This window comes from Lepisosteus oculatus, chromosome 19 (genome assembly GCF_040954835.1).
Source record: "Lepisosteus oculatus isolate fLepOcu1 chromosome 19, fLepOcu1.hap2, whole genome shotgun sequence".
Taxonomy (NCBI): Eukaryota; Metazoa; Chordata; class Actinopteri; order Semionotiformes; family Lepisosteidae; genus Lepisosteus; species Lepisosteus oculatus.
The window spans coordinates 2,321,512-2,337,491 of record NC_090714.1 but is presented as its reverse complement, the minus strand read 5'-3'; the positions used below and the strand labels follow the sequence as shown (position 1 = coordinate 2,337,491).

General features: G+C 39.6%; 1 protein-coding gene across 1 annotated transcript in view; it reads right to left on the bottom strand.

Moving 5' to 3' along the window:
• The window catches only part of dnaaf5 (dynein axonemal assembly factor 5), a 41,678-nt gene that overhangs the window by 5,646 nt on the left and 20,052 nt on the right, over window positions 1–15,980 (bottom strand). The window contains exons 9-10 of the mRNA XM_006636991.3: window positions 8,875–9,022; window positions 1,884–2,034 (exon numbers count right to left, since the gene is read on the bottom strand). Coding sequence (XP_006637054.2) covers window positions 1,884–2,034; window positions 8,875–9,022 — 299 coding nt within the window. The remainder of the gene's footprint in view (window positions 1–1,883; window positions 2,035–8,874; window positions 9,023–15,980) is intronic.

Here is a 15,980-nt window from a genome sequence, read left to right as displayed (position 1 = left end):
GACATTTCACCTCATTCTGAGCGACACAGTGATAATAGTTTGATGTTGTACGCATCTGTACCCAACATGTAGAGTATTTAGCATGTGCTTTTGTCCGATTCTCACTCAGACAAGATGTAAACTCTAAAATGTTCCTGCAGTTGCTCTGTACCCTCTTTTTTCTGACAAATTCCATGGAAAAAAAAAGGATAAAGTCACTTTTCTGAGTACTAGGTGGCATAGCAGGTTAAGACTTGTGGCATTCTCTGTAATTAACAGCTTGTTTTCCCTTCCTTGTCTCCATTGTAGTCTAGCAGGCTGAGAGGAGTTTGAGTATTCCCAGCTGGCCACTGACTACAAAGCCGCCAGGTCATGCCACCCACTAAGCCAGACAGAGGTAAACTGTTTGGATACTAAGTACTGCCGGAAAGGTGCAGGAGCCCCTAAGAGGAAACCCACATTTTATGCACAAAAACCTGTTAAAGACATAGCCTAGCTGGCGTACTCTGGAGGGCTTTAGAAAGTGCCGAGTAAAAAGCTTCTCCGTCTCGGAAGCAAGAAATCCTGGGCACCAATAACATTAAGAGGGGTTAGTGCTGTAATAACATTCCAGGTGGGCCAAGCAGGACTCCAGCAGTGCTAAAGCGATTTTACAGGAAGGAGCAGATCAATTTGAGATTTCAAATGAAGATCTCCTCTACGAAAGAATAAAATGAAATGAGCATAAAGACAAAGCTAATTCCTCCAACTCCAGCTACTGATGGGACAATACATTTTTCATGCACATGGAAAGCAAATTTTTCCCTACAAGAAAGATGGCATATCTAGTTTTGTCAATGTGAAGTGTATCACTGAAATCCCATATTTTCTAACTCTTGCCTCAAAGCCAGTCTGTTCTACAAGGTATGCAGGACCAAACAGGCTACACTAACACTTCACAATCTGTTAAATTTAAAGACCTTCAAATGTCCCCTTCCATACAAGGAAGATGAAAAGATAGCTTCTGGCAACATACTGCTGGAGCAAACAGCATCTAGATTTTACTTAGTAAAGCAACATTCTCAACATGTAGACTGTGCTAATGGATAATGTTAACTCTGAACCATAATATCTTATTTTTGTGTTATTGTAACATTTAGGTTTGATTAATTTTAATGTTTTAATGATCTATGTGATTATATGATAAGACTTTTGCCAAGCCTCTCTTACATTATTATTTATGTCATCAGATGTATCATAATGAATAATCACAATACAATAATAATTAAAATGGCTCAAGAGAGGTGCTTTGTAATGAAAAAGAATGAGAAGTTAAATCAATCTGATAGACCTGCAGTGAAATGTGTGAAAATGCTGGGCTCCATTTAACTGTCTAAGGAGTCTAATGTGGAAGGGCCAAAGGCTAATTTTAAAATGAAGGAACAAACACATTGCACCAAGTTCCTTCTGATGTTCCCGAGTCAGATACGTCCCAGCACTTAACAGACCCATTTTGTTTTAAAGGGAAGGTACTGTATGGGAAGCACCATCACTCACCACTTTAAGGACAATTCAGTTTGTTAATGGAGGAAAAAGGCTTTTGAACTGGCTGGCCCCAGTCCTTTAACACTCCCTCCTGCTGACATTAATATTCATCCTTCGATATGCACTGACATACAGTGCATCAAGTACAGGGCTGTGTCTGAGCAACGTACCGAAACCCGAGGCTAGGCACAAGAGCTGGTTACGTGTGAGACAAGCCAGCCAAGCAGAGTGATGCACAAAGTCCTGTCTTTAATGGAAGTTATATCATTCTAAGGCGGAAATGCCGGTGGCTTAAAAAAAAAGACAAAAGGCAAAAGTTGAAGTTGACAATGCATCAGTCAGTGTCACGGCGAGTTTTAAAAGGGCACGCTTTGACTTACCCGAGCTCCTGAAAGCGTTCCACTGTACAGAAGTGCCCACAGGCAAGATATTGCAGTGGTGCGAATTGCAGCTGGAGTCCGTCCAGCATGCCAGAGCAGATTAGGAATCAGAATATCTCTCAGAAAGGAATCCAGGTAGCTGCTGAACTCTCTGAGGAAATCAATGGAAAATAAAAATGTTTAAGAAAAGCCAATGCACTCAACAAATGAAAGGTGCTTCTTTTATTTAGGATACGACTGGACAGTCACAGACAAAAGATAAATATCTCATCCCTAACTGTGTATTTTCTTGTTAGTTTATACTCATAGAGTTCATTTTTTACTGGAAGATAAACTTGTAACCTACAAGTCAGATCCTGGTTGCACTTTCCGAAAAGGAAATAAGTTATAAGTGTAAAGAAGTTTGTACACCAACCACAACACAGCCCACAGAAGTGTTTGTTACCATATGTACACGTTGAAACTGCAGGGTTAATATCTTAATAGTGTAACAAAAAGAACTGAGGGCACCAATTAAAAAAGGTAAACCAGGACCTAAAAGACTGTAGTACAAGACAAAACTCAAGGTTGTTGTATATAAGCACTGTGAAATAAAATCCTTGATGTGTGTTAATAACTGTTTTGAAACAGTGGTGATGGGAGGCACCCCACAAGAGTCTGCGTTCGAATACCTGGAAGTCTTCCAGCTTCAGGTTATTTTAGTCTTTCATGCTTTCCTTTATGCTACCCAGGCTGTGATTTTCCCTGCACACCTCCTAGACCCTCTTTAGAGTCTGACAGGGTATGGAGAGACAAGCATTATAGTGGTACTTTCCCTTAAAACAATTTATAGAATGTTTACAAGTATAATCAAAAGGCAGGTTAAAAATATAAAAAATTGGATTTTTTGTCTACAGTAAAGTTAAGAAAAATGAATAAACTTTACATTCTGCATATAATTAGACGTGCACACAATGTATTAGAGTAATCTATTTTCAAGTTTATACAACATGACAGCACCTTTATTGCTCTGTACTGACCTCATTGGTACTCAGAAGCTGAACATGGACGCACTTGGTCAGTACGGGGAGGGAGAGACCTCTAACAGAAATGGTATGAACACCAGAGTCCTGGCCAAATTCTGCTCTGAGCTTTCACAATCTGGCCAGCCTGAGGTTCTCCATCATTCAGCTGCTGTAGTAATTTCTCACCTCTCCACCTGCTCTGCTGTGTATTGCATATCCGCACCTGATCTGCTGTATAGTGGGTCTGCTGGTGTGTAATGGCTGCCAAGGTCACCCAGGTGTGCTCTGTATACCTGTGGCTGAAGATGTGCATCCACTTTCTCATGTAAATTATTTTAGGATGTAAAGTGCTGTATAAATGCAAAGAACTGTTATTAAAATGGTAGGAGATTAGTGGTAGGAGAATAGGACACCAGAGATGTGTTAGAAATGATGAAAACCAGAAATCGCATCCCCGTGATTCAAATGAGATGGATGATCTTTTGAAAAATATTATGAACTCAAGAAACTGTCATCAATAGCACTAGAAAGACTGCAGACATTATTCAATATTTGTAGTAGCCTGTAGTTTTTACCGCCTCTGGCCTAAAAAGAACCATCCACAATACTAAGAAGAAAGTCCAACTGCTCTCCAGCTCTGGTGCAGGTTATGTTTCAAACAAACTTGACTGCAGGTTCTTCTCATGCGCGATAGTTCGGTGTGTGTTAATACTGAAGTATGAATTCCTGGCAACCCTATCTCTCAGGGGCTTTGTTCCAACTCAAAAGGAGGCAAGGAACAGCTCCAAACAGCAGTTACCATGGTAAACTATGAAAAGGGGAGACCTGCTGATTCAACTGGCCTGATGCCCTCCTGCTGAAGAAGGCTTTATTCAGGCTCTCTAGTGCCTGACTGGACGCAGCCTCACTGCTGGGTTCAGGGAATGTTTCACTCCCCTTTCCTATCAGGACAGCACATCCGGAACCTTAATCACCAGAAGCAGCCACTGCCAGGCTAAAGCAAGCCCGAGCTTCACAACCCCCACCATTGAGACATGGCCACAAACAAACACATGCCCACTCCCATGTGATTAATGGGCTGGAAAAAAGGCCCATGATTGTAAAAAGAGTGTAGAAATGTACTTTTACCATAGTTTGATTTAGATTTCAAGTTTCATTTCCTCATTGCTATGTCTTTATTTTGACTTTGATGTTCTCTAAGCAATAGATATACAAAGACTGCGACACTATAAACAGCAATCGTTAAATTATCCGAAATATAATAGGCTTAACTAGTTCACATACCTAATCTGCAGCTTGGTGGAACTGTAATGATAATGACCTGAAGCAACTAGGGCATCATATATCTCACAGTGTAACTGCCATTGTTGAGCCATAAGGGATAAAGCATTCCAATAAATATATTAGACAAACACGTCTTTTCAGCTCATGAACGCAGATACTTGAGCCTTTTTAACCAGACTTTGAGGTCCTAATTACTAATCTTACCAAAACGTATGCCATCATGAAGTTTAGCCTTTTCTTCCCTGCTGTACTTCAATGTAGTGTTAGGTAGACATTGAAAGAGAATGAAGCTAAAATAAGACTTTTATATTTCCATGCTCCATACTTCCCCGTTGATATTATTAGGCAGACTTTCTTTGGAGCTTGTCACCAAGTTTTGACAGATCCATTCATTTTCTTTCCTTCTGTCATCACTGTGCCTCAGTGTAATGTAGATCCATTCCAAAACCAAACCCCTTGAGTCACTGGTTGCAGTTTCATAGTAAATGAACATGCTATTTCTGAACAAGGGAACTGGTTTAAACTTTACCACCAGTGTAGGTGAGCAGTTTTTTGTCTGAGGTCTCAGTTTTCAGTCAGTGTGCAAAAATAGACAATGTAAAAAATAGACAATCTCCTTTATCCTCACAAAGAATGCTGTAGGATAGAAGCTTTCCTTCATATATATAATTAAAATGCTCTTCAGGGTCTCTCGATGCAAATCTCACAGATGACAAACTCCCTTACAAAAGACAAACATAACATACAGCAATTTACATGACTTCAACTGACTATTCCTACCCCAGTCCTAAAGGATGGGTTTATTAAATTAAAATCACACAGAATGCCAGCCAATTTTATTGAAATGAATTGAATGGTAAGCAGAATTCAAGCAGCCAAAGACACTAAAATTGGATCCAGACTCTGACAATTTGAGCAACTGAATGAATTGTAATTATGGAGTAAGGATGTTTATTATAGCTAGACTATTTCTTTGTTACTGAAATGATTCCAGGATTTTCCCAGGGCTTTCTGAGTACATCTGAGGACACCCAAAGTCACTGTTTGAAGAAAAACTGCTAGGATATAGAGTAGAAGATCCTGCATTACTCTAGCCAGTGGGCTGCTTGACAATCCTGCATTCACTGTCTCAGTGTGTGCTTCCACTGTAAAGCCACTGCAAAAATGAATCCAATGCTGTTTTCCACACTATGCCTCTGCATGCTCCAAAAAGACTTTAGACTAATCTCGGAGAAGACAAATCCATTAGAATGCTCTCCGGTTACCATAACGTATGATAATTTAGAAGATCATTTCCTTCTTCATGTCCCAAACACAGAATTTTAACCCTTGAAGCCATTATACAACTGAAAAGCATATGGGAATAACAGAACCAATCTGCATACCACAAAATGTTAAGAATGTTAATAAAAAGTTAACATATGTAAACAACAAAACAAAAGAATTATTTAAACTGTAATTTTCTATTAATTTAAACGAATCCTACTGCACCTATTACTTTACCTCTAATTGCAGTCATTTTATATTCCAGATTTATCTGCAAACTGTTATCAGCAGCGCTACAAATTTTAACATCACTCACTGCCAAAAACCTGCCCACAAGTAGTTTGTTGAACTCTTTGTTCTAATACAGGTTTACAGTTAAAGTGAATCGCAATCCTGCACTTTTCACATTAGGTTTGGGTGCTCCCGTCTACTCTTGTTAAAGCCTCCTGTTTCACATTGTGCTACACACTTTCTCACAGAAACCTCTGGGTTTTACGATTCATTACATACATATGTATATTGATAATATTATTAACTTTATGATTAATGTATTATTCAACTGTATTAAAATTAATGTATTATTAATCACTGTAATGTATTAATTAATGTAATATTATTAACTGAAAGTCACCTTTCAGATTTTGTGAAATTAAGGAGTAAGTAGTAACGTCAATACCCTTGACATGAATGTATTCAAGTGGATCTGGAATTACAGTACCAACAGCTGGTCAAGCCCCACCGGCCTTTGGACTCTCAGATGAATTTAGGAGCACTGTAGACCTAAGCATCCTCAACCCTGGTCGGGCCAGGTCGCTTTTGCGATTGTGAAATGGACACAATGGATTTTTTAGTGTGGCCTGGAGGGCAGAGTCAGTAGGGACATGACCACTGTGTCCCCATTTCAGGTGCTGAAGGACCCTCCAGCCAGGTCCAGGACCTGCAGCACTTCCTTCCATCACAGGGGACTTCTTGCCACCCTCAATCAAAGGCACAGCCTGGAACTGGATCAAGCAGTAGGACTCATCCTGCGGGGTGGGTGGTGCTTTCTGACAGAAAGGAATGCACGGCATCGGTGCTTTCTAAATCTTTTCACAGCGCTACACGTCGAAGCAAAAACGGTCTTGATGAGATTTAAGTAATGATTACAAACAGAATAAAAAAATGAGGAGGCTCCACCAGATGTCACTGGATGCATTTGGCATGGTTTCAATAATTGCATATTATAATATAAACTTTTGTAAAGGGGGAAGAAATCCCATATTTAAAGCTAAATTCCTAGTACTTCACCTTAACTGGGGTTGGTGGATGGTTACTCTGATTTCCAATCTGGTTTCAAGGTCAGGGGTTCAGTAACACAGAGGTGAAGGTAAGAACCTTTTGCAGAAGCACAGAGGTCGTTAACGTGAACAAAACAGCATTTGTATCTCTTTAAAAAATATTAAGAAAGACATTCACAATTACATCAACCTCACTTTTCTCTACAATCTAGAGGTCACAATTTTCGAAAAGGACAAAAAAACAGGATGAGATTATTTCAGGTGGGGTGTGAAATGTATGTACAGTGTACTCAGGTGCTTTGGAAGATAAGACGTGTAATGTTAAGGTGACGCACTACATTAATTCAAATTATATCAACTAATACGCAGTTCTTTGTTTCTGAACTTCCTAACCTTTAAATAGTATTTATATTGATAAAATTACTTTATATTTGTACATGTAAATCATTAAACACAAGCTCAACTTACTTTTTTGGACTTCGATTACCACCTAAACTGCTAATTTTACAATTCAGACTTCTTACTTCACCATCTTAGAATTTTTTTTGTTGCTCTGGCCACCTCTTATTTTATTTGCAGAAAAGAGCAAATATTTAATAAGTGAGCAAATGCAAGTAAGCATCAGGAATATATAGGAAGAAATTAAATAACTGGAAAAAGATCAGATAAATATTTCCTTGGAGCAACAGCGAAACGCATTATCATCTGCCAGCTAAGCAAACCTGTTAATAGTCCCCAACTGATTCAGAAATCACTGCAGAGACCACAAGAACCGCACTGAATGATACATTCGCGCTAAACACATTCCACAAAAATTAAACAACAAAGATCTGAAGCCTGTTCATAGAGAGACCAAGCCAAAATACACAACCTAAAAGAAACAATGCAGCCCAAGGATTTTGCCCCCTGTGGCTTACACAAAATAACTTTTGATTTAGTCTTTGCAGTGGTGATTGTCATTCTATCTGTTTTTATGTGCAAGTGTGAGGGTACTGAGAACACACAGCTCATGTCTGTTAAGGCATTCTCCACCGGCCATGTAATTCCTGGAGAATAACATAATGGAAACAGGACACCTCTTTTGTATTGAGGAGCTATCATGCAAAGCAAGCAACAAAGGTGGTAAAACAAACAAAAATGGGCAAATGGACCACACAGAAATAACCATGCCTGGATGTTAGGATAATGGGTTACAAAGAATTCAATAATCAAGAACCTGCACAGAGTATCGGTATTCTTTTTATACACCTAATTTTGATGGATAATTTTGAGGATGAAGAGATACAGTAACACACTGGACTGGAGTTTTTGCAAAGTTTGCTTCAGTAAGGCAAAATGCTGCTGAGTTTTACAGTGTTGAAAAGGTTCACGAATGTGTATTAAAGCTTCTTTATAATGTCTACGAGCTTCTCTATAATGTATGAGAAAATTATGGACTACTTTTGCCTGCTGTTTCTTCCTAATTAGCAACAATTTTCATTCGGTTTTAGATATTATACTGGATAATAAAGATGAAGAAGAAAAAGAAGACGAGTGTTATTTTATATTGCTGCTTTCAAGGAACCTGTGCATCATGGTATTTTGCAGTAAAAAACAAAAAATAAAGAGAAACATGCCGATGTACAAAATCAAATACAATTAAACAAAAAAGCTAATGCTTACAAGCGCGTTTTAGGACAGGATTTGAAAGTGCTAACTTGGACTAGAACACAATTCTACACAGCCTTGGAAAAACAGAACCGAATGCACTACACTATACCCATACTAGACTCTGACAACTAACCAAGACCTGTGATGGGCATTTAAGATCTGCAGCATTTCCTAAATGGTATGTTATTGGAAAGAGTTAAACTTTTCACCTTTGTCTCATTCTGGCAGTCCCCCACAAGACACTCAATAACCAGAAGGCTGTTCACCGTGCATTTTTTCCCAGAGATATTTTAAGAGTGTGACATTACTCCCCCTGTTCGATTGTTACATTTTAAATGAGCGCAGCAGGGATGGAGCATTTGTGCAAAAGACAGCTAGCGGGAGTATTGACTCATTCCCTGGATTCCATTCTCAGCCCTTACTGCTCCTGCAGGGGGCTGCAATAATTACACTGACCTTGATCTCCCTATTGTTGCACACAGGGGCGGTGCGCTTCGATGTGCTACCTACCCCCGCGAGTCCACCGTCTCGCTGGCGTTCAGCAGGAGCCTGGACAGCATTGTGAAGAGCTTTAGCCTCATCTCTGGGTCCCGGCTGGGCTGCAGGCATGTCTTCAGGACCGGGATTATCACGGGAAGGGCCTCTCCCGTCACAGGTCCTGAAAGAAAATCCCAGAAAAACATTAAAAAAAAAAAGTACTTTTGAAGTGCAAATCTCTTCATCCCAAGGACAGCTCCCTTTTTTAAAACTATATTAATGTTTCTGAATAGGAGATGCTCTTATTCAGCACTAAATCGGGGATAAATCGGAAGAATACTCCGAGGGCAATCCATTCTGATTCCGTCACGTCATCTGTCAGAGCTGGCAGTGGAAACATTATGGCTGGGAGAGTATGTGATCAGTGGGGCTTGACAAAGTCTTCAGTGTGAGGGTCAAAGGAAGGGGGAAAGATTGTGATGCCAAGTGGAGTAAAAGCCTATTCAAACATAAGTGTTATTCAAAGCCAGAACTATGACCAAAACGGACAAAGGGATGGAACAGAGTTGGGAACAGCACCACCATGCATCTTCTGGGAACCTCAGCATCAATTCCTCAATGTCTAAAGTTTAAATCTCCTTCCCATTCTCATTTACCCTTAACATAAGAAAAAGTTGTAAGCTTAGTCACATCCTGCTTCTCCCTCGGGACTTTTTCAACACAATAAATTGCTGTAATGAAAGGATTCCCGGATTAAAATATTGAATTGTATAGGAGGAAGAGGAAGACTTTCTTTGTGACCTTCCAGTTTATGGACCCAGAATCCATTTTGTTGATTATCATGCAGAGGGAAGGGAGTAAGTCGTTTTAATTCAATAGGTTTTGGTGGAAAAAAATCACATAAAATATGATCACTTATATTTTAGACCACCCAAACATACAGTACAGTCTTCATCTATGTTTTTTTTCTTTACGAATAGCTTCAAGTTACTTGAGAAAATGTGATACCAATCGCCTACAATGTGAGAGAAATGCATAGCTTGGCTTGAAAAACATAGCAATAAACGTCTTTTTAACAGAGTTTGTGGTCTCCACATGTCAACAATTGTACTCACTTTCTCAACTGTATTTTGTGTGCTTTGCTAGGTGTGGAAAGCCACAAGTCTTCATCAGTCACTCTAGCAGAGGACAGACAATATTCTTCACTCACTTCCTCCTCTCTCACACTTTTTTTGAGTAACTCCATCCCCAGGGAAGACAAGTCCCTGTTATGTACCAGTTAGGACAAAGGAGAGGCTGTAGAAAGATGAGCACTTTCACAGCAATGTTAAGGACAAAGTCTCGTGTTCACTGCAAATGCAGGATTTGTGTGACACCATTTAAGCCACTTGCTTAGCGTCTAACATCTTTTTTTTAGATCGACAGCAAGACCTTTTATCCTTAACATACTCATTCTGTTCGAACATGTTTCTTGAATAGACAAAAACTTTAACACTGTGGTGGATAAGTATGATAGTCAATGGAATGCTCTACTGATGTCTTGGCGTTTCTTCTGTAACAGACACAAATTAAGCTTGTTTATGTAAAGGAAGTAAGTGGCAGACTGCTTTTTTGTCTAAAGGAAAAGAGGATTTTGGAAGACGAACTGTGAAGACATGTTTATTTTCATTTGTTCAGAACGTTAAACCACTTCCTGATGAAGTTGAATATAATGCTAAACTGTGTTAAAGGGAAATTAAAACCGAGCTAGCTGAAGAGACGAAAAGGCAAACATACAAAACATACATTATTTATATGCACAGATATTCAGTATTCCTGGTCAGAAAATTACCAGCGAGACCAGTCAGTGGTACAAATGTTCAGTCACTGTGTCAAGTCATCCTTTCAGTTAAAGGGCTTCTACTTTCATGTTCATCAAGTCCTCAACTTTGAATTAAAGAGACTACCCTCTGCTATTTGTTCTTCCCTGAAGAAAACACCCCGCCATTCCAACATCACCTGAAGAAATCATTCTTCATCATTTTCTTTATGCATACTGCGGCTATGCACACATACTAGATTTAAAAGTTTTCAAAGAATAAAAAATAAAATACTCTTTGTTTTATTTGTGGAGACCTTGGGGTATTAAGAGAAAAGCCAACTTGAAAACAAGCTGCAACGTTTCCTCAGGATTTTGCAAGACTGTTGTAATCCTGACCAGTCCTGAATCCTCAAACAGCAGAGGGCTCCCTAATCCCACCAAATCCACACAGACGCTACCGAACCATTAAAAACCAAAATGCACACTTACTATTAAAGATGGCAATTTCAACAAAACATGAGGGCTACCAGTCTGCTAGAAAGTGATTAATTTGTTTGAATACATGTATTCAACATAAATACAACCAAAACTCTTCAAACAAATTACCCATAACCATCCATCATCACAGAGCTGCTCATTCATAGTAAGGTTGGCAGCACCTTGGAGCCTATCCCAGAAGCACCGAGGGCAAGGTTAGGCAGCACTCGGGATGTGTTTCCAGCCCACTGCAGGGTACATACTCGGACAAACAAAAATACAGAATCATATCTTTGGGAAGAGGGAGGAAACCAGCCCTTCCAGATAAAACCCACACGGCTGTATTGTGATACAGGCAAACTCCACACTCCTTTGTCCTGTATGTTAGTAAACAGGGCTTTAAAAGGTGAACAGCTTTGAGCTGGGAATGTAAAAGGAAACTGTCTGCAACTCCTCACTTTCCCCTGTGTGCAACTGTAGGGTTAATTATCAGTGACTGCATAGTGAGGGGTTTTATGATAAAAAATATTTGAAAAGTAAAAAAAACAACAACCCAGAAATGCCTGTAAATGAAAGAAGGGCATCTGACCTATTTAGCCCAGTTAGTGTTTATCAGTGAGCTGAATTCAAAATTGAGTCCAGTCACTTACTGAAGGAGCCTGGAGCTCAGTACTCAACTCCCTGGCTGGGAAGAGACCCACAACTCTTTGAGTCAAGAAGCATTTCTCATTCTTCATTTCTTCCCAACACTGACCTTGTGTACTCGTTTCACTATTGGGGTCCTAGGTGAAACAAGTGCACAAGGTTAGTGAGTTGACGTACAGTAGGTGAGTTGGTAACTGACATTTGGCGATGGTGACCAGAGACCAATTCTGGTGACCAGTGACCATTATATTTATAAAGTCTCTATTTTTCTCCATTTTTTAATAGTATGCATAATCGATTCTTTTAAACTTCATTGGCAAGCAATCCATGCAGCAGTATTGCCATTTAAACTTGCTTGATTTCTCTTTCATGGACACTTTTTTTGGTACAACATCACACAAGCTTTCTTCTATATTATTTTGGTCAGGAATATATGTGCATGGTGATACAAACACTAAAGATGATGAAACATTGCTATCAAGCAGCAAACACCAAATCCACAGCTGCTCTGCTGCATATCGTGTGAACCTGGAACAGAGCACTGGGTGAACTGAAATACTGGTTACATACTGTATAAGCATAACTTTAACCCACGTAACTTGGTTGATTAGTGTATCAAATGTCCTCTCAATCTTGTTCTAGATTCTAAAGATTTAGCTTCTCTACATGTCTGTATAAACCTATGACTTGGATAGTAGAACAATATTCATTTCCAGTACATTGATGGAGGATTACAGTCAATGAAACAGCAAAGGCAAAATCAACTAATTCTGAAACAGAAAGCTGTAGTTTTAACTTGGGGGGCACTAGGCAACAAGACTAGAAATATTAGTGCAGATGATATTTCTGAGTAATGTTATGCAGCATCACTGCATGAGGGGGTATCAATCATGCTCGTGGGCCAGTTATCAACCAATAAATTATTGATAATGATTGCTTCCCATACTGTGATGCCTGTGATGAGGATTTCAAATTCAGTACTGAGCAGGCTTTTTAAAATACATTTCAACTGCTATAATTGCTAGCTTGCTGATAATAGTACTCTAGTGGCAATATGAGACTCTGAGATCTGATCCAGCTTTAAATTCCTGACTGGGCCTGTCCTGTCAAACACGCCTCCAAGTCAAATTAAAAAATGTATGGACGACTTTACATAAAAAACCTTAGTTGCTCCGTTGTCTAAGCTTTTAGATGGTGTTGGAATTGTCACAGAGGACCAAGCTGACAGCTGACACCTTCCTCTAGGACTCCTCTACAACTAATTCACTATCCTGAGCCTATTGAACTAGAAGTACCTGAGCACTGCTTTTTCCAGTAAAGAAATAGCTCTGAACACTTTTACTCTCAGGGAAAAGGTCTTTCTTATTTGTTTGTTTCCCCCCATCAAAATAAGCTCCATACGCTCAATAAAATACAAAAGTAACAGACATGTTCATAAGCATTATGGCCAAGAAATTTTGCCTGTAAATGTCAGTCTATCAACACTACAGACGTCTATATTTTCACCCGGCAGATTTCAGATTAACTCATTTTAATACTGACGTGAGGATATTATCCTTTCCAACTTGCTATCCCAATGGATCTGCGTGTCTGAATAGGCTCCAGGACTGATGAACAGAATGCGGTATCTGTATAATAGTTAACAAATTGCAAATCTGTAATAAAGTTATTTTTTTTGTTTGAACACCGAAAACATTAAAGGGGAAAAGGCACATATTTAAGAGTTTGCCCGAGGACCTAAACTGCTTAGTTACCGCTTCGTGCTCAGCAACAACAATCAACTTTAGTTCCAGAGCACGTTTACTTTTTAAACTTAATTTGACTCAAGGATGTTCACAGTGGTAAACAATCAAAAGATCTTTTTCCATTATCACCATTGTAATGACCCTGAAATCAATATGTAGAACTTTATTATGTTTTGTTATGAATACAAATTGTGCCGTCAGCAATTCACTCGTAATTCTTTTTTATATTTTTGTACTGTTTAAAGGATTAACCCATCCCACCTGTCAGCATTTTTACTCCTTAGATTTAGATTCTCCTTTGATCAGATAATTATGGAAATTCAGAACATTATGTCAAGAAGCACTTTTTTCAGACATTCTTCATTTTTCTGAAAAGCTCAAGATGAGTTTTGTGATGAGCTTAATATTAAGAACTGTGAAAAGGCGAAGTGTCAGGCGACTTGTCCTTTTCAAGATACAAACACGTCCAGCCACCATCATGCGATTCACTTCAAGATACAAACACGTCCAGCCACCATCATGCGATTGATGGGATAGCTCACAGATTGGGGGTACATCAGAAACAAATCCAGTATGGCGGATTTGATCTTTTCATAAAAAGAAGAACATAGTACAGTAAAAGTTAATTTTTCTATACAGATCCAGAAAAAAAACTCACAAGTATTAATAAACAATGGTTCCTTTGTTCACAATAATGGAAAGCATGTGTTATGTTCTGAGAAATAGACATGCAAAACATTCCCAGCTCTAAAATTGATTTTTGACGCTTTTATTGCTATTAAGAGAAGAAGACAGAGGAAATCCTGTGTTGGTTTCCACAGTGGAAGCAACTATTCAAACCTGAGAAGGGAAGGGGGGAGGCAGTGGGATATTTGTGAAAGGGATGAATCACACAGGGAATAAAGCTGGACTGCAATATCACGTCTCAAGGATTTTCACACCCCGACCATGAAAAACAAAATGCACAAACCCATGGATGAAGGGAATCTGCTTTGTCTTGGTGCCTAAGGCTGTCGCGAAAGGAAAGAGCGTGTTATTTTGCAAGGACAGGACACGAGAGGCAAGAGTGAAAACACAGACAGCTGGGCACAGTGTACTGGGGGCAAGAGCCAAGTATTTGCTCAGACATTCCAAAGGCCTGTAGAAAAGATAAGACAGAAGGACTGGAGGAACAGAAGAGCACAGCCACCTCTCAGGCAACAGGAAGTATGTCATTTCCCCAAAACGGGATTTCAAACAATTTGTTGAGGTAATGAAAACCGTTCAGATGAAGAATTCCTTTGAAATGCCCATTTTTGTAAACTAAACCTTCCAGCTGTCAGTAACTTCAGAATGGCATGGCATATCTCGTGCTTGCTTTAATAAGAGTGCTTTCCAAAGCACGAAATTCCTACCTACCTTAATGCTACAAAGATAATGCAAAACAGCTGTAAATCAACCCTAGTGATACAATCAGAGCAACACAACAAAATATTCTGAAGTCTTCCTCGTTGCAAACTTGACAACTGGCGGATAACTTTTTAGCGTCTACAAACCAATTCTTTTGTTCCAGATCTATCAGGATTCTGTGGTACTGTAGTTGTTCGCACCGAACCAGCTGGATTGCTACATTCAATAAATGCCTGCTTGAAAGAGGTGGAGGTGTTGCTTGGGCTCAAGTCTCTTGTGTTCACTTTGACATTATAGGTTTATAAAGCGATAAAATGTGACAAAGTCAAAGTGAAGTGCATGCTCTTGATAGTCACTGTATCTGGAACACATGCTTTGCACCAGGTTGCAGATTCTGTCTGGTTGGATCCTGTCACATTACTCTCCTACAGCCTGTACAAGCACATACCTATTCACTGGCCTCTGTGTCGTATTTGTCACATGTCACGCGTGGAGGAGGCTCAAGTCTGATGAGCAGGGCATACGCAGCTCATTACACATTCTCATCTCCTAAGAAAAACCCTTGTTATCACCCGATGAGCCTGCGGAAGGGGCAGCGAATGAGGTCCTAGGGATTGATCTTTGTAGTGCAGTCAAAGGAAGATGCTGACCACACACTGCAACCCAGATCTTCACACTTGTACCTCCACATCAATTGGTCTGGTCAATACATAACAATCGGCGATTGCCCAACAAGTCTGCACCTCACTTGCTGACACGCATATGGGTGGTCTACATGAAACCTTAATTCACTGCTAAAGAGGGCTTGGTTCTTGTGCCGGCATGGGCACCTGAGGTGACTAAGCCCAGTCACCAACATACCAATGGTACAAACACATTATTTCCTTAATTAGTGGGGCATATGGGTTCCTTTCTGCATTTTTTCTTTCTTGATTTACACCAGGCTTGGCATTCAGAAGGTCTGATCATCTCATTGCCTGCGCCCAGTCAAGGACTTTGCGAGTATACCTTATTTTTCTAAAAGACATGCATAACTAGAGTCATATCTGATGCATTTCTTTTGATGCGCAGAATATAAAACA